This window comes from Delphinus delphis, chromosome 19, assembly GCF_949987515.2.
Source record: "Delphinus delphis chromosome 19, mDelDel1.2, whole genome shotgun sequence".
Lineage (NCBI taxonomy): Eukaryota > Metazoa > Chordata > Mammalia > Artiodactyla > Delphinidae > Delphinus > Delphinus delphis.
The window spans coordinates 14,034,941-14,054,269 of NC_082701.1; the positions used below are offsets into that span (position 1 = coordinate 14,034,941).

The 19,329-nt window shown below is 42.0% G+C and overlaps 1 protein-coding gene across 8 annotated transcripts in view; it reads left to right on the forward strand.

Annotated features, from left to right (window-relative positions):
- Positions 1 to 989: 989 nt before the first annotated feature.
- BPTF (bromodomain PHD finger transcription factor) overlaps positions 990 to 19,329 on the forward strand; it is a 140,725-nt gene continuing 122,385 nt past the window's right edge. For all 8 annotated transcript variants that reach the window (XM_059996866.1, XM_059996874.1, XM_059996873.1 and 5 more), the window contains exon 1: positions 990 to 1,906. In XM_059996866.1, coding sequence (XP_059852849.1) covers positions 1,297 to 1,906 — 610 coding nt within the window. In that variant the 5' untranslated portion in view covers positions 990 to 1,296. The remainder of the gene's footprint in view (positions 1,907 to 19,329) is intronic.

A 19,329-nucleotide genomic window follows, 5' to 3' on the forward strand; every position in this document is an offset into this window, starting at 1 on the left:
TACGTTCATTTTCATTTCACATACGCGTTCTATCCTTCTAACTCCATTATAATAAGCCACTTGGTGGGCAGAATCCTGTTAACTATTTTTCCTTAAATAACTTTTTGGTGGTCACGTGCTTCAATAAATATTAATATGTTTATAAAACCTTGCTCTTAGCCCCAGACCACTGCGAGTTGAGTCTCCCTGCGTTGGTCTGGGGATGCCTAAAATTTCATCATTATGATTCGTTCCCTGGGTTTAGCCGAGACTTGGTTACTTGTCAGGTAAGGAGATTAAAATTATTTCCCGATAACACAAACATACAACATTTTAAAGTAGGTATGAGGTGGGAAGTTACCCTTTCCACAGCAAATAAAAAAGTTCTTTCAGAGGTGGTCAAGTTTCTAGCTGGGACCCTGGAAAAGGTGGAGGAGACTGGAATGCAGTTGCACTCTGAAGTTTATCGAAGGCTTTTTGGGTGGGAATTTTATCCGAAGAGTCTCAGAGCGACCCTCGCTCGGGTTCTGGCAGCTTTGGGCGTGGCTTCTGGCACAGCCCCCGAGTAGTTGTCACTGGGATCAATTTCAGGACTCTCTAGAGCCCAGCCTTCGGAGTTTCACATTTCTGGGGGCTCGTCTCCCCGCCCTCAGGTAATTTCCCTCCGTTGCTGGCGCTGCCCTGCCCCCTCGGTCGCTGGAGTCTCCCCCCCTGCCCGACACCCTCTCTGGCTCTTTCAGCATCAGTTTCCCCAAGGAGGCAGGAGGGAGACGAATTTGGGGGCTTCCCTGCCCTCGTCTTGGAGCCGGGGAAGGGGAGATGCGGGCAGGAGGCTCTGTGAGTTCAGGCTCGGCAGCCGGCTCCTGAGGCCTTCGGCCCGGGGCACTTCGCGAGGGAGCGACCCTCTCCTCAGAGCCGCCAGCGGGTGCAGTCCAGCCACGCCGAGCGGAGGGGGCCCGGGGCTCCCCGCCCCCGACCCGGCGTTGCCGCGCTCCCCCTAGCGGCCGCCGTGAGGCCTCGCTCCGTCCCAGGCTCGTCGGCGGCGCAGCTCACGTGACCGCGCTCCGGGCCTGCGGCCGCTGTCGGTTCCCCCAGTCACCGAGCGAGAGGGAAGAAACAAGATGGCGGCTGAAGGCGATCCGGAGTGGGGCCCCAGCAATTCGGATTGAGCCTTCTCCCTCCACCCGCTTCCGCCGGCCGGGCCCCTCCCGCCCGGCCCCGCGGGCCTCCCCACCCGGCCCCGGCGCCCCCCACCGCCACCCCTCCGCCCGCCCCTCCCCCCTCCGCTTTCCCTTCTCCCCCCGCCTCGTCTCCGACATGAGGGGCCGGCGGGGCAGGCCGCCCAAGCAGCCCGCGGCTCCCGCTGCGGAGCGCTGCGCCCCGGCCCCGCCGCCGCCGCCGCCGCCTACGTCCGGACCCATCGGGGGGCTCCGCTCGCGGCACCGCGGCAGCAGCCGGGGCAGGTGGGCCGCCGCCCAGGCTGAGGTGGCGCCCAAGACGCGGCTGAGCTCGCCCAGGGGGGGCAGCAGTAGCCGGAGGAAGCCGCCGCCGCCGCCGGCCCCCCCTAGCACCAGCGCCCCGGGCCGGGGGGGGCGAGGAGGCGGGGGCGGCAGGACGGGGGGCGGGGGCGGCGGCGGCCACCTGGCCCGGACCACCCCGGCCCGGAGGGCCGTCAACAAAGTGGTGTACGATGACCACGAGAGTGAGGAGGAAGAGGAGGAGGAGGACATGGTCTCCGAGGAGGAGGAGGAGGAGGACGGCGAGGCTGAGGAGACCCAGGATTCCGAGGACGACGAGGAGGATGAGATGGAAGAGGACGACGATGACTCCGATTATCCGGAGGAGATGGAAGACGACGACGACGACGACGCCAGTTATTGCACGGAAAGCAGCTTCAGGAGCCATAGCACCTATAGCAGCACTCCAGGTACCCACCCAGCCCAGTTGCTGCAGACTCCTTCCCCACCTCCTCCCCCTTCTCCCCTCGCTCACTCCCTCTCTGGTCTCCCCCCACCCCCTCCTCCCCCCTCAGACAGAGGGGAAATGCGACGGCACATCAAGTGGCAAAAAACTAGATTTACTAGAGGAAAGAGGCGCATTGTTCAAAATGGAGATTGCATTGTTGCAGTTCGCAGGCCACACACTCGCGCTCTCTCTCTCTCCCCCCACCAACCCCCTCTTTTTCCTCTTAAAAATTTGTGCCAGTGCAGTGTCTCCACCGGGCAGGGTTGAAAGTTTGGCACACACACATCCATTGCATTCATTTTTCTCCCCTTGTTTTGGTTTGGTTTTTTGGAATGAAAGAAGCCTCTTGTTTTTGCAGACCTCTTTGCATTTCTAATGTGGTTTCTTTTAGATTTTTATTCTATATCTGTTCCTAAAAAGGGAATTCAGGATTTAGATAGATTGTGCCATGCAAACACACACAAAACATGCTTCTCTTCACACCCCGAGCTGTGTGGTTTTAAAAGTGTGTTAAGGAAATAGACCAGTTGGGTTAGTAGGGGAGCCTTATCTGGTCCTGTGTGTTTGTTTTTTATTCTTGAGTGCTAATGGGCGCGTGCAACAGTTGCGGGTAAATGGCCGATTAAAAAGCAAAGCAGAAAAACCAAAGGAAACCAAAACAAATTTAGTATTTCATCTGATTCAAAATCATTTCGGTAAAATGCAAAATAAAATAAGAGACCTCAGGAACATGCGTCTTAACTAATTTGATGCCTTTGCCTGAGAAATGCAGTTTCCTGTCACCTGTTGCAGAGACGTATAGTTGATCATGCAGACGCAATTGCTGAAGATGAACTTTTGGACCAACTCCCAAGTCACACAGCAGAAGTATAGGGAGATTTATTGCAAAATGACTTTTTATTTTCATTCTGTTTCTGAGGATAATAGTCCTCCCTGATCTGTAATGAATTTCTCCATGGTGACTCCTCTCCTATTTTCTCAGAGTTCCTCTAGGCTGGTGCTGAGATACGTTTTGTTTATTTAAAAAACACACACATACACACACACAATGGCGGCTTTGTATTAAATGCGTACTTGCGGCTTACTAAATTGTGAAAAAAACCGTAATTTATAGCGATAACCTACAAGACTTTTCCTTTATATTTTTGTTAATCTGGATTAACTAAATTAGAATCCAGTTTTCAGAGCATTTAAAAAGTAAAGTTCGTGAGAGAATAGGATCTTAACAAAGTGATAAAGATGTGTCACTTGTTTTTAAAAGAGACTAGGATAGTAGAAGTGGTTAAATTTAAGTGTGTCTGTTTTTTTATAAATACCTAAATACTCATTGGAGGAGTATGAGTATTAAGTCAGATGTTAACCTGTTTAGATTGTCCTAACAGCACATGAAAAAGGTAATTTCTTTTGCCTGACAGAATATCTGCCTGTCTTTGGGGTCGGGTGTGGGGAGAGCTGGCAGGAGAATGAAGGGAATGAATCAAATGTCAAGTGTTTGTGTCCTGTATGTAGAAGGGACTACACACCATTCTTCATTTCTTGCCAACTTAATTTTAGTACATCTTTTATAGTAATAGTTTTTACTTTAAGAAATCACATGTGGTCTTTTCTACCAAGAGCCCAGAATGGAAAGACCCGTGGAGAGTAAATTACACTATTGGAGGAAGTTTTCTCAGATGAGACAGAGCTAAGGTGTTTTGGCAGGGTGGTTCAGCTAACTTTAACTCCTCTTTGAAGGCCTAGAAAATAATATTTAGGGTTGAGAGCCATGTATATGCTGAGCTAAATTACAGTTTGTGGTTAGGTTTCCTTTTTTAAAAAGATGCTTATATCTTTATGTACTTCCATGACATTTCGTTTTTTCTGATGACATTCATAGTGCACCTTGTGTATGCTTGTCCTATCTTTATGTGAAATTATGGATTATATATGCTTATATTAATCTTATACCACCTGCATTTCCTAGTACAGCGTGTCTCACACAGCCGGTGCTCATCAGAGATTGGTTGGACAGATGATTGTTAGTAGGTGAGAACTTGTAATAAATGAAGTTGTGCTAATTCTACTGTGGGTGCCATAATTCCTAAATATTTTGGATTTGGGAAACTAAATATTGGTCTAATTAGATTTTGATACATTGACCAGGGAATGTTTTTAGCAGCAGAGTTAGTGTGTTTTGAGCTGCTGTTTCATATTGCTTGCCAGGCATTTTCCTTCCTTTATTGGATGTGGTGTTAACGTGTTAGATGTTTTACTTTTTGAAACATTATTTCTCAAGATTATGGTAGAAGAGATGATACATTTTGCGTTCTAAACTTTTAGAATACGTCTGCTTGCCTAGAACAATGCATGACAGTGAGTTGTTTAGGCTAAGCACCTGTTTCATTAGTTTTATTGTCTGTACTTCTAGGTAAATGTATGTGCTTTGGAAGGAAAAATGTTCTAGATGGTTTGATATCCCCAAGCTCATAAATAAATGTGTTTGGTGGATTTGAATCCAGCTGTATTGTCAGGGCTCAGAGAGGAATATACTTTATTGGTAATTTGGAGAAGATTATTAAGCTTTGTAAACTAGAATGTTGGCTTAAGTACTAAATATTCAATTCCTAGTATAAGAAATTATTCATTCATCTATTCATATGTTGAGTACTTTGTAGGTAATATACCTGTTGATGCGAAGACATTGGTTGATGTTACTAGCTTAATTTTCTAAAACCATATATTTAAAAAAGTTTATTCACTGGAGGTGAAATGTTTTCCTTTTAATGGAGAGAAATTTTAAATGGGTATGTAAGGTTCTCACATGACAGATATTATTATAGGTATAACAATTTGTTAATACAAAATTGAAATCATCTAGTTTTGCTTAAATTCAAGGCATTTGGTTGAATGAGGCTTTTATTTTTATTGTTAAAATTTAGAGTTATTTCAGCCTGTAGGTTTTATGACATAGTTTGCAAGTACATTGAGAAGGATTGTGTAGAAAATCTTTTGAATAGGCATTTGGTAAAGTTCTGACAGCACCTTGAAATCAAGCATTTTCTAATTCAAAAAAGTTAAATTAGACTTTAAACAGAATAGTTCTTGCATTTAACTTGTGTGGAACATCTGAGAATACCTAGGTGGTATTTTGATTTTTTTTGTTGTTGTTGTTTTGCGGTACGCGGGCCTCTCACTGTTGTGGCCTCCCCCGTTGCGGAGCACAGGCTCCGGACGCGCAGGCTCAGCGGCCATGGCTCACGGGCGCAGCCGCTCCGCGGCACGTGGGATCTTCCCAGACCGGGGCACGAACCCGCGTCCCCTGCATCGGCAGGCGGACTCTCAACCACTGCGCCACCAGGGAAGCCCCTTGGTGGTATTTTGAAATTTGGAGCTTCTGATGACTTCAGAAAGCAAAAGCGCTGGTGTTGCCCTGGGAGAGTTAGTGATTTATGTCCTCTAAGGCAGGGGTCCGGTACTGGTCCGCAGCCTGTTAGGAACCGGCCTGCACAGCAGGAGGTGAGCGCGAGGAGTGAAGCTTCATCCGCCGCTCCCCATCGCTCGCATTACCGCCTGAACCATCACCCCCCCCCCCACCCCCGTGCATGGAAAAATTGTCTTCCATGAAGCCCTGGTGCCAAAAAGGTTGGGGACCTGTGCTCTAAGGATTATGACAGTGGAGATGGGTGGCGTAGGTGCCATGAATGAACTGTAGATTGATCTGAAGCAGAATTTGTTACCTGCTGGCAGTATTTATTCTCACTGGTGTCAACCAAGTATCTTTTCATTGTGCTTGGAATTCCTGATTGCTACAAGTGAGGTACGAAGTGCAGTGGAGATTTAAAGGAGGGTGAGATCATACCCTATTTAGGGGAGTTGGTGTGGGTGTTATGCTTCCTGGATGGACATGTGGCTAGTGAGGATGGACATGTGGCTACTGAGGATGGACAGAAGAAGGGAGGGAGCAGCATGAAGCAAGGCACTGATTCTAAGGTGCAGGCAGGCTTAAGTAACCTGCTTTAGCAAGAGCCTGAGTATGTGAATAGGAAATAAAAAGATAAAGCACCATTGTTGGGCAGTACTTAGAGAACCAGGCTATAGCATCTCCTCTCTCCCTCATTTGTAGGATAACAATTGGGGTAGATCAGTGATCCTCAGTCATTTTTCACTCCTGGAACACCCAAGGGATTTGCTGTATTCCTATCAGCACCATGTGGGAGCATGAAACAAAACCAAATCAAATCGTGGATACTGTTAAATCACTGATGCAGCCAGTTCTTTCCCCCACAAATTGAGAGAATTAATGGAAGAGGTGATTTCTGAAGTCTCCTCCCCTCCCACCCTCCTGTCTATTTCAGGTCTATTTCATGTGTGGGTATTGGGGATCAATCAGAAGATCTGGAAACAAGCGGGATATGATTTCAGGGGGACATCAGGAAGTTTAGCATTACTTCTGTTCTGCAGGATGGATTGGAAGAGGACAGATAACTGGTGGGGATCTGGATGGGTTTTGTAGCCCTGGATGGGAAGATCAATTCAGGAGGTACTTCAGAATTCTCCAGCATCAGAAGTGTAGACAGAGGAATGCATCAGATATGCCTCTGTAAGAGTGGCAATGCTTTCAGTAGGTACAGGAATTTAAGATTATAAGGGAAATTAATGAGATCTGTTTTCAGGTATTGGTACCTGAAGAGGTTAAACATGAGAATTAAAAGAAAGAAAATGCGGGCCCCAAAGAGTTATGAAAAAGTTGGACAACATGACCTGTGGGTATTAGAGAGGTGTGTCTGAGGTATGCAATAATAGATGGTCTGTGTACAGCTCAGGCTCAGTACTCTTCTGGTGTATATTTGGAAGTGGAGCTGGGTATTGAAATGTGGGTGTGCAGCAGGAATGAGGATATTAAGGCCAGGAGCTCTGGTCTGTTCCGTTAGGTCTGCCTTTCCTCCCTCTTCAAGACCCCATGTCCTCCCTGTGACTGCAGATCCTTGGTGGGGGGTGCCACGGGTGAGAAGGTGGTGGTAGTGGTGGCAGACTGGTAGTCTGGGTGACACAGACAGGAGGAAATCCTAGTAGATGCCCTCTTTGCATTGGTTAGATTGCTCCCTCCCTGGTCCTTAGCCATGCTCTGGGGATCTCTTCCTAGAAGTCTTCCCAGAGTTCTGTTGCTCACCTTGGTCTCTTCTCTCTCTCTTTTTTCTTTTTGGCTGCACCGCTTGGCATGTGGGATCTTAGTTCCCCGACCAGAGATCGAACCCGCGCCCCCTGTAGTAGAAGCACGGGGTCTTAATCACTGGACCGCCAGGGAAGTCCTCTCTTCTCTTTGAATGCCTCTTATAGCAGTTATAGCCTCATCTTCGTAATTTAGCACTAGTTTAGCACTGACCCTCATTATTCTAATTTTTTTCATGCTTTCAGTTCTTTAAAATGATAAGCTTCAGGAGACAGAACATTTCTTAAAAAAAAAACTTACAAAATGCACTTTAAAAGATAGACAGTAAAATGCAGATAGTATTAAAATGCATATAGCTAAATATAACGTTTTAATTGTTTGGTATACTGGTATGTATCAGATTATTCTGTATATTTTTCTAGATACTAAGTTACATTCCTCAAGTATTTTTTGATTGCTGGTTGATTTTTAAAAATAGTAACAGTAAGAGCTAACATTGGACATCTAAATTACTGAATTATTTTTGAGAAGTATTTAATAAAAATTACATTTAAAAAATACCAAAAAATTGGGAATTCCCTGGTGGTCCAGGGGTTAGGACTCTGAGCTCTCACTGACGAGGGCCCAGATTCAATACCTGGTTGGGGAACTAAGATCCCACAAGTTGGCATGGCAAAAAAAAAATTTTTTTTTAAATTATACACACACACACACACACACACACACACACACACACACACACAGTTTTGCATTTTTAAAATAGCAGCTTTATTGAGATACAGTATACGTACCATAAAATTTACCCTTTAAAAAAAGTGTATTATTCAATGGTTTTTAGTATATTCACGGAGTTGTGAATACATCATCCCTATCTAATTCCAGAACGTTTTTTATCACCCCAACAAGAAACCCATATCCATAGCAGTCACTCCCTGTTCTCTTCCTCCCCTGCTCCATCCCCTGGCAACTATTACTTCATTCTCTGTTGATTTGTCTCTTTTGGAACTTTCTTATGAAAGGAATCATACAATATGTGGCTCCTTTCACTTAGCATAATGTTTTCAAGGTTCATGGATCTTGGAGCATGTAACAGCACTGTATTTAAATAATATTCCATTATATGGATATGCCGCATTTTGCTCATCCATTCATCACTTCATGGATATTTGAATTGTTTCTACTTTTTGGCTGTTATGAGTAATACTGCTGCTAACCTTCGTGTATAGGTTTTTGTCTGGACAAGATGTGTTTATTTCTCTTGGGTATATCCTAGGAGTGGAATAGCTGGATTATTACAAATACAATTTTAGTAGAATCTTTATAACCAGACTTATTTTGTTCATTACAGTAGTTTTAAAACAGTTCTCTTAGGATGAATGAGAGCTGGTTTGTAAATCTTCCAAAATATCTATGATTTTTGGATTGCTTTAGGTCAGCTTGGAGAATTTATACCAGGGTTTGTCAGAGAAGGAGCAGTGTAAGTGGAGTCGTTTTCCCACATAGTCAGTGTGAGGGCGTCTGGCAGGCTTCGGAGGCACCCACATATGTCAGCCCACCGCAAAATTTTAGGCTGTCATGATACGTGAGAGTCTCAGGATTTTAGATAAATCTTTTATGAATGTCAGGGATCTAGGGAGGTAGCATGTAGCACAGAGTTTTAAAGAGTGAAGGATCTGGAACCAGTCCTCATAGGTTTGAATCTGGGCTCTGTGATGATGGGCATTTTGCTCAGCTCTTTGTACCTTACTTTCCTCCTTTGTAAAATGGAGATATCATAGTACTGAATTCAGGATGTTGTGAGGGCTGAATGGGTTAATGCATGTGAAGTGCCTAGAACAGTGCCTGGCATATATATAGTAAAGATTCAATAAATAGTAAGTATTATTGTCTGTTGATTTGTTCCTGAACTGAAAGTGGATATTCTGTAGGGATATAGGGACCTTACAATGTAGTGAGGTAGTATTTTATTCTGTCGAAAGCTGTCAACTGACTCACAAGGTATAAAAATATTTTAAGCACCACATTAAATAAAAATGTACCTGAAAATAGAGCTTTATTTTCCCCCCTTTAAAAGAATTACTAAATGTTTAACTTACCCATTCAAAACATTCAGTTTACCTAACATCTGATTTATTCTAGAACTATAATAAATAATACATTTCCTTTAGTTATTTACAGGGGTCAGTTAAAGTAGAAATAGTGCCCTTGAGAATTTCAGCTCTTTGGTAGTTCCTCTCCTCCATGCCATTTTCCTCTGCCTGTTCCTTAAACACCAGGTTTCCAGGTTTTCAAACCAGCCCCTGGCCCCCTCACTGTCTCCCTCCTTCCCCTGAGATCTCATTTATTCTCAAGTTGTTTTTAAAAATTGCAATGAAAAATTTAAAAATAGTGTAGATTTACTCCTTTGGGAAAATACATATAATATAAAGATGAAAATGAAAATGATCTGTAATCCCACCAACCAAAGATACTCACTAGACATGTTTCTGTGTGTATATATATATATATATATATATAATTCCACTTACTGTAACCTGCTTTTATCTACACATTTTTTAAAAGTTATAACTAGGATGACACTAAACAAACTGTTTTTCCCTGATATACGGCAAGGTTTTCCCACATCACTGTATCTTTATCAGTCATCCATCCCTAATGATTAGTAATGCTGAGTTATCTCTTCACGTGCTTATTTGCTGTCTGTGAAGAAAATCATTGGTGAAGTGTCTGTTGAAATATTTTGCCCGTTTAAAAAATATTTATTTATTTAGGCTGTGCTGGGTCTTACTTGTGGCATACGGGATCTTTAGTGGCAGCATGTGGACTAATTAGTTGCAGCATGCATGCAGGATCTAGTTCCCCGACCAGGGATTGAACCCAGGCCCCCTGCATTGGGAGCGCAGTCTTATCCACTGGACCACCAGGGAACTCCCTTTGCCCAGTTTTTAATTGGGTGGTTTTCTTATTATTGAATTTGGAAAGTTCAGCTAACATAATAATTATTTATGATATATAATTTCCCAAAGCTCTTTTCTCTGTTCCTTTTTCAGAGCATTCTCTTCTTGGATGCAACATCCTGACTTATCTCTCTAAGGATATTTATTATAGTTTTTTTTTTTTGAAGATTTCTTCTGTTTCTTTTGTTTTCTCAGATTCCTTTCTTAGGTTTTAGTTTTTTCTCTTTGATATTGGAGACTTTTTTCAAGTGCCTCGTGATCCTCAACTGTTCATATTTAGGAGTGAAGCACTGGGTAGCACTTTGTGGGTGGCCATGGGTTGTCAGCTGGTGGGTTTCACTGCAGAGTAATTGGGCAGTGGAACCCCAGGTATCAATATTTGTTTTTGTTTTTGTGAATTTTTGTTTTCTCTTTCACTCTTTTTTTTTTTCTCCTGTGAGTCTATTTGGTTTCTTAAGGGAAGATTTCTTAAATCTTTTTTCCTGGGGCTGGGAGTAGGGGTCCGAGGGCACGTGACCAATATCCTGGGAAGCCAGATGAGGGAGGGTGACTAGGGCTCACACCTTGGAGTAGGCACACTTCACTGAATTTCTCTGTTAGGAACCTTGAGCCAACTTTTTTTTTTTTTAAGTGTGGTGTAATTGACATACAACATTATCTTAGTTGCAGGTGTACAGCATAATGGTTTGATATATATATACATTGCCGAATGATCACCACAGTAAGTCTAGTTAACACCTGTCAACATACATAGTTACAAAAACATGTTCTTTTTCTTGTGATGAGAACTTTTGAGATCTGCTCTCTTAGCAACTTTCACATATACAATATAGCACTCTTAACTATAGTTACCATGTTGTACAGTACATCCCCATAACTTATTTGTATTGATATTATAACTGGAAGTTTATAGCTTTTCACCCCCTTCACCCATTTTGCCCACCCCCATCCCCTGCTTCTGGCAGCCATCAGTCTGTTCTCTGTATCTATGAGCTTGCTTGTTGGCTTGTTTTTTAGGTTCCATATATAAGTGAGATCATACGGTATTTGTCTTTTTCTGTCTGACTTATTTCACTTAGCATAATGCCCTAAGGGTCCATCCATGTTGTCACAAATGGCAGGATTTTCTTCTTTTTTATGGCTGAATCATATTCCATATATGTATATTGTGTGTGTGTGTGTGTGTGTGTGTGTGTATACACATCACATTTTTTTAATCCATTCATCCATCAATGGATACTTAGGTTGTTTCATGTCTTGGTTATTGTAAATAATGTTGCAGTGAACATGGGGGGTATAGATGTCTTTATTTTTTTTTGCGGTACGCGGGCCTCTCACCGTTGTGGCCTCTCCTGTTGTGGAGCACAGGCTCCGGACACGCAGGCTCAGTGGCCATGGCTCACGGGCCCAGCCGCTCCGCGGCATGTGGGATCTTCCCGGACCGGGGCACGAACCCGTGTCCCCTGCATCGGCAGGTGGACTCTCAACCACTGTGCCACCAGGGAAGCCCCTAGATGTCTTTTTGAGATAGTGATATCTTTTCCTTTGGATATATCCAGAAGTGGAATTGCTGGATCATATGGTAATTCTATTTTTCATTTTTTGAGGAACTTTCATACTGTTTTCCATAGTGGCTGCACCAATTTACATTCCTACCAGCAGTGCATAAGGGTTTCCTTTTTTCCACATCCTCGCTAACACTTGTTATTTCTTGTCTTTTTGATAATAGCCATAATAACAGGTGTGAGGTGATACCTCATTGTGGTTCTTTTCTCTTTGTTCTAGTATGTTTTTACCTTTTGTACTTCTTTGTTGTCAATTTACCAAGTGTTGAGAGGAAAAGGATATTAGCTCATGTTACATATTTATCATATATAAAGTGAAGTCTCATTAAGTATTTCTTTACAAAACGGTTAAAAAATAACTTATCTAATACTTATTCAGCGTGCAAGGTACTGTGTTAAAACCTTCACAGAGATCCAGTGATGGATAAGAAATGGTCCCTACTCTCAAGTCTTTATTCTTTCAAGAGGGAATAATAAAACAGTGCATAAATATAAAATAATATAGGGCAGGCTGTGGTAAGTGCTGTAAGAAAAACAATTAAATTAGGGAGAGAGATCATATTCTATATATTTGGGAGATCAGAAATGGTGTCAAGAACAAGGTTGAATTTGAGATATTTCTTGAAGATTGGGTAGGATTTCTCCAGGTGGAGATTGAACAGAAAGAGAAAGGAGGAGGTGAAAGGTAACAGATGACAGGAAGGTGAACGTTCAGGGACTGCGTACTTGATGTCTGAGTGTGGAGGAGGCGAGACTGTAGAGAAGTGGAGATTATGTTTTGGTCCAATTTGAATAAATGCCAGTCTGAGGAATTTGAACTTAGTAGGCAGTGTGTAGTCATTGAATGTTTTAAAAGTGGCGTATGTCATGATAAAGCTGAGCTTTTTGGGAATTCCCTGCCGGTCCAGTGGTTAGGGCTCCACGCTTCCACTGCAGGGGGCATGGGTTCGATCCCTGGTCGGGGAACTAAGACCCGCATGTCATGTGGTGCCGCCAAAAAAAAAAAAAAAAGCTGAGCTTTTTGAAAAATAATCTGGCTTTGGTGTATAGGATTTATTGGAATAGGAGGGGGCTGGTATAATAACTTTTCATAGCTACCTAAGATCCCATCCTAAGGCTTTACCAAGTAGTTAAGCTGTGCTGTACAGTCATTCCTTGGTATCTGCAGGCAGTTGGCGGCTGGACCCCCCCCCCCCACCCCATGATACCTAAATCTGCTGGTGCTCAAGACTGTTACATAAAATGGTGTTGTACAGTTGGCCCTCGAAATCCTTGGATGCCAAACCTGTGGATATGGAGGGCTGACTGTTTACGTTTGCTGTGATTACCTGTAGTGACTAAACCTTTAGATAAATCTTGGTTCACATTCCTGTTTTTTTTTAAGGCTTTTACTATGTAATACTAATAATTATAAATATTATATAACATATATATTAGGTAATGTATAATATACGTATTATACTAATACAATATGTGTCATTATATTATAAATATTAGAAATATATTTCCACCAGCAGTGTATGAAAGTGCCCATTTCACCAGCACCAGTTATTTATAAACCATCTTTGCATCCAGTGGGTTAAAAGCCCTCTTGTTTCTCTTGTTTGAATTTGCATTTTTTGACTAATAAAATTTAATGCTTTCATGACCTCTGACACCCAAATCTCTGTAGTCATGGTTTCCTTCCTGTGTTTTAACTAATGGATGAGTGAATACTTCTTGAACCCCTCCACTTAGAAGTCCTGTAGGCACATCCAGTTCAACATGTTCCAAATAGAATTCATGCTTTAGAGACTGCTCCTAACCTCCCATTTCCTTGTTCAGTGAATAATGGCACTGCCCACTGAATTGCCCAAGTCAGAAGTGAGGAAGTACCAGACTCCTCCCTGTGCCTCACCCTCCATGTGCAGGCTTGTCACCAGGTCTTGTGAAGTTTACATCTTACATATCTCTTAAATATATTTCAGCTCTCTTGTCCATCCATGCTAATGGTTACCTAAATCAGGCCTTCTTTATCCCTTACTTGGCTTCTTAAGGAAACAGCCTGCCTGCCCGCCTGGGCTCCTTTTGTCCATTCATCTCTCATATCCATCTTCCACGTACATACTCCTCTGCTCTGAGACAAATCTGACCATGTTATGCCCTTTCTTAAAAATCTGTGGGAAAATGATTATGTGCTTTAGTGTAGGTGGATAGTTCTGACTTGGCTTTTGCTTCCTCTACCAGCCTCATCTTCTGTTGCTTCATTTATTTGTTCACTTATTTTAAAAATACCTGTTGAGAACCTACTATGTTCCAGGCACTCTTTGGGATGCAGCCAGGAATAAAGCAGACATGGCCCCTGCCCTGAAACAGCAGGGAAGGTAGCCAGTGTAACAGTGAGAGAAGTGCTTCCAAAAGGGGCAAGTAAGAATGACTTCATGGGCGTGGGGCGGGGAGTGTCAGAAAAGGCCTCCCTGAAGAGGTGACAGGTGAGCTCCAAATGGAAGTAGCCGGCAGAGGGGAGGGGAAAGAGGATTCTAGGCCATAGGATCACCACATGCAATGGACTGGAGGGAAGACCATGAAGGATTTCAAAGCCAGCAGTGCTGTGATCAGGTTGGTGTTTTTTAAAAAAAAGTCCCTCTGGCTATAGAATAGATAATGAATTGGAGTGGGATAAGAATTGATGAAGGGAATTAGGCTGTTGAAGTAGACCAGGTGACAGATTTTGTACCTTGGAGAGAAATATTCAAAAAATAATTTAGTATTTAGGATGTCACATCTTAGTGATAGATTGGTTAGTTGGGATATGGTCAAGGTTGAATTGACTTCTAAATCTCCTTTATTTCTCTCTTTATTCACAACTTATTTCTCTTCACCTTTAATTTGATTGTCAAGTAATGCTGAATTCTTTGTAAAAGTTCCCCTCAAACACCTCGTAGTGGGGCTTCCCTGGTGGTGCAGTGGTTGAGAATCCACCTTCCTATGCAGGGGACACGGGTTCAATCCCTGGTCTGGGAAGATCCCACATGCCACGGAACAACTAAGCCCGTGTGCCACAACTACTGAGCCTGTGCTCTAGAGCCCGCGAGCCACAATTACTGAGCCCGCACACCACAACTACTGAAGCCCGCTCGCCTAGAGCCCTTGCTCCACAACAAGAGAAGCCACTGCAGTGAGAAGCCCACGCACCGCAACGAAGAGTAGCCCCCGCTCGCCGCAACTAGAGAAAGCCTGTGTGCGGCAATGAAGACCCAACACAGCCAAAAATAAATAAACAAAATAAATAAATTTATTTTTAAAAAAAAACACCTCATAGTTATTCACTGCTGTGATGACTAACTCCTGGTCACCCATCCATCACCTTCTCCAGCTTGTCTTCTCTGGTCACCATTCCCTTTTCCTTAGGTGAGACTAAGTTCCTTTACCTCTCCCTAACCCCCCAGGACCATGTGCATTTATGTTTAGTTTCCAAATATTTCAAGGTGTTCTAGGTTTCTTTCTTTCTGTTACTGATTTCTAATTTAATTTCATTGTGTTCAGAAAGCATACTTTGTATGACTTTAATTCTGTAAAACATTTTTAGAGGTTTGTTTTGTGCCCCAAAATGTTGTCTGTCTAGGTGAACGTTCCAAGTGTACTTGGAAAAGTAGGTGTATTCTGCTGCGGGTGGGTAGAGTGTTCCATAAGTGTCAGTTAGGTCAAGTTGGTTGCATTATGAACGTCTTCTGTATCCTTGCTGATTTTCTACCTGCTTGTTCTATTGATCACCAAGAGAGAATTGTTGAAGTCTACAAATATTGTCATGGATTTGCCTATTTCTCTTTGGAGTTCTGTTAGGCTTCATGTATTCTGAGGCTCTGTTATTAAGTACTAAACATTTAGGAAGGATTATTTGACCCCTTCATCATTATATCTTTATTTGTTAAGACATCGTACTGAAATGGACTCTAATTATCTGTCTGTCTCCTTCATCCGAACCTGTCTTAGGGCAGGGAGACTCTCATTCATCTCCCTCTCCTTCGTGCCGCTCAGTCTCTAGCATGCAGTAGGCAGCACAGGTAATTGTTGAACTGAGTGTATGAGTCAAAAAAAATTTCTCTAGATTCTTTTCACCCTTAGTTCTGCCCTGTCCAGTATGGCAGCCACTAGCCACGTGGGGCTATTTAAATTTAAATTGAGTAAAATTCAAACTTCAGTTCTTCATTGACACTAGCTACATTTCCAGTGCCCAGTAGCCATGTGTGATGTAGAACATTTGGGTCACTTCATATCATCACAGAAAGTTCTCTTGGGCTGACCGTGTTACTGTCGCCAGTCTGCTTCTGCTAAACTGTGAGAATTTACCTAGCATCCCTTTTTCTCTAGCCTTTTATTTGCTCTGAATCCTGCGCGGCCTGGGTAGCCCCAGCACTTGGCTGTGGTTCTTCTCTGTTAAGCCTGTCAGCCCAGCGTTATTTGTGGATGTGATGGTGTTGAATTTCTGCAGTGAGACTTGGGCTCATCTTTGCGACGATGGCATCGTTTGTTGTTCTCTGGGGTAGGGGAAGAGGTAGTCAGCTAACCTTCAGTTTTAGAAAATCTGCCATGGTCCTGATAAAATTAAGCTAAGTCGTAGATGCAGGACAAAAGGGAAAGAATTAAAATTCAGAGACTTTTGGGTGAGAAATTTAGTTTGGTTACTCAGGGAATTCCTGTATTGTAAAAGTTGGTATGTGAACTGAATTGTCACATACTGGTGTGTTGTTTCAGTTGTCTTGAGTTCTATATAAAACCTCTTTCTCAGGAGTCTCTGGACAAATGATTTAATTACTTCAGTAGTTTTCAAGGAAAAGACATCACTTTTTGAGTGGAATTCTTTTGTTACCTAACCAATGTTAAATTGCAATTATGGAATCTCAGAAGATTTGCTAAGAAAGCTCATGCTTACACTCTTCTCTACTCATGGATGTGTTCTAGAATTCACACACTTGGGAGACTGCGTGGCCAAGTGATTCATACTGAATGACAGTGTTCAGTAGGTGCAATTTCTACATTTTGCTGCTATGGCTTCCTGCTTGGTTTCAGGATGTTAACATTGCCTCCTTTGAGGTCTGTTTATAGTGTATTCTATTTATGGAACTTAAAAAGCATTTCAGAAACGCACATATTAATCTGTGTGGAATTTCTCTTCTTGTCCTTTTTCCTTCTAATGCTTGCATAGCTATATTGAGACTTGTCTGAGGAAATAGTCCAGCATTTAAAGTAGCTAATAAAATTTTAGCCCTTCCCATCAGCACAGTTTTCCCTGTTTTTCTAAACATCAAAATTATTTCACACACTCTTTGCAGTCTTAGTAAATTACCCTTTTCTCCAACTTATGACCATACTCTGCTTTCACAGTGTTATGCAAATAATTAAAAAATTAAAAAGTGATTTTACTGTAATTTCAGATACATATTTGAACTTTTTAGCTTGAATTGTCTGGGTGAAATGCCTCAAATTTCTGATTCTCTGTAAACTTGGAAGATTGCCTTTATCCAGATATATTATTATCCTTAATTGCCTAAACAGCTTGAGTTATAAAATCTCCCTGCATTTCAGGAGAAACCTAACAATGGGAGCTTGTTTATGGCAGGGGACACAAACTCAAATGCTACAGGGTCCAAGTAAATTAAAGATGTGAAGTGGCCTTTTTTTTCCTTTATTAATACAAAACTGCATTTGCTGTTAAAGTTTATTTGCCTTGAAAAACTAACCCTATTGGAATTTTAGTCCCTTTTTGCTTTTACAGACAGTGCTGTTGTAAATGTGCTAGAGATGTATCTTTAGTCACCCAGCCTGGTGTTTCTATAAGATAGATTCCTAAGAGTAGGGTGGTTGGGTTACATTTCATAGGCTGAGCCAGGTTATACTCTCATTACTATTGTTCTTAGACCTTCCCTAATCCGTGTTTATGTGGCTTTTAAGTTGACTTTTTCTGGAATTTACCGAAGTTTACTCAGACCTTTAGCGGGTATTTTTGGATATAGACTAGGCCCAAAATCCTTTCCTCATCAATTTATTGGTAAATACACTTATTTATAATATGAAAGCCTGAGGTTTAGCTCCTAAATTGGGAGGCAGATGTCTCTCTTCAGAGTTTTCTGGCCAAGTGGGAATGGAATTTTTTTTATTGCTTCTTAGCTTGAATTTGACCTTAGAGGCGTCATTCCTCTGTGGGCCTTATTAGTTTACTCACCTGTAAAGTGTAGATTGGACTAGATGATCTAATGGGCAAGGGATTGGCAGACTTTTCTCTTAAAGTGCTGTATAGTAAATATTTTAGTCTTTGTGGGCCACACTGTTTCTGCTGCAACTACTCAACTCTGCCACTGTAACATGATAGCAGTTGGAGACAATAAGTAGACAAATGTGTATGGCTGTGTTTGAATAAACCTTTATTTGTAAAAACAGTCTGTGGCTGGCCATAGTTTGCCAACCTCTTTCTGAGGTCTTGACATTCATTAATCTGTGATTTGGATAACTAGGTTAGGAAAAAAGCTTTGAATTTTTAAAATAACACTTTTTTTTTTTTTTTTTTTTTGCGATATGCGGGCCTCTCACTGTTGCGGCCTCTCCAGTTGCGGAGCACAAGCTCCGGTCGCGCAGGCTCAGCGACCATGGCTCACAGGCCCAGCCGCTCCACGGCATGTGGGATCCTCCCGGACCGGGGCACGAACCCGTGTCCCCTGCATTGGCAGGAAGACTCCCAACCACTGCGCCACCAGGGAAGCCCCTAAAATAACACTTTTGAAAGTCTAGTAAGAACTTCAAATTTTATTTTTGCTTTTTCTCTTTATCAGGAAAGAAATAAAGAAAATTTAGAAAACTCAGAAGATAACATTAATATTTTGGTCACTATCCTTTGATAACCAGCTTTGTGTGTATATTCATGAGGAGTACTTACATGTGTAGAAACGTACATATTTTTTATAAAACTGGATAATGCATAATTGGTTTTATGAATCTTTTCCCTTATAGCATGAAATCTTACTGTATCTTTAAATAATTTGTGTATGAAAATGTCTGCTGTCATGGAGCTTCTAGTGGAGAGCTCATGGATTTTAAAAATTAATTTTGTATTTAGCCACCTCTTCTCTTTTCTAATAGTTTCTAATAGCTTATTTTTTGATTGGGTTGGAATTTCTAGGAATAACATTTCATCAGCTTCAAACATGAAGCATATACATACATCTGCTTTTCTTATATTTATACCTCCTTTTTGTTTCTTTTCAAATTGCACTGTCTACCACCTCTAAAACAATGTTAAATACTAGTTGAAATGAGAAGCATCTTAGTGCACTTTCTAAATTTAATGGGACTGATGCTAATATTTCACTGTGAATTGTTATGCTGACCATTGACTTTTTTGTTTTGTTTTGTTTTCTGCTATCCTAATAAGCATAAAGGGATATTTCATTTTGGTTTGGAATTTAAGTGCTTTGTTGCCTATGTGATGTGCATGTATTTTCTCCTGGTCTGTGGCTTGTGTTTCACTCTCTTAACTGTCTAATCAATGAGCACATTTTGTCTCTCCATTAATTCAAGGCTTTGATCTCTTTCATCAGTGTTTTATTGTTTTTGGCCTACTGGTCTTTTTCATATTATTACATTTGTACCTAAGTATTTGATGATTTTTGGTGCTATTACAATTAGTACTTATTTTTTAAATTTGAATTTCCAGTTATTTATTGTTATAATAGAAATATAA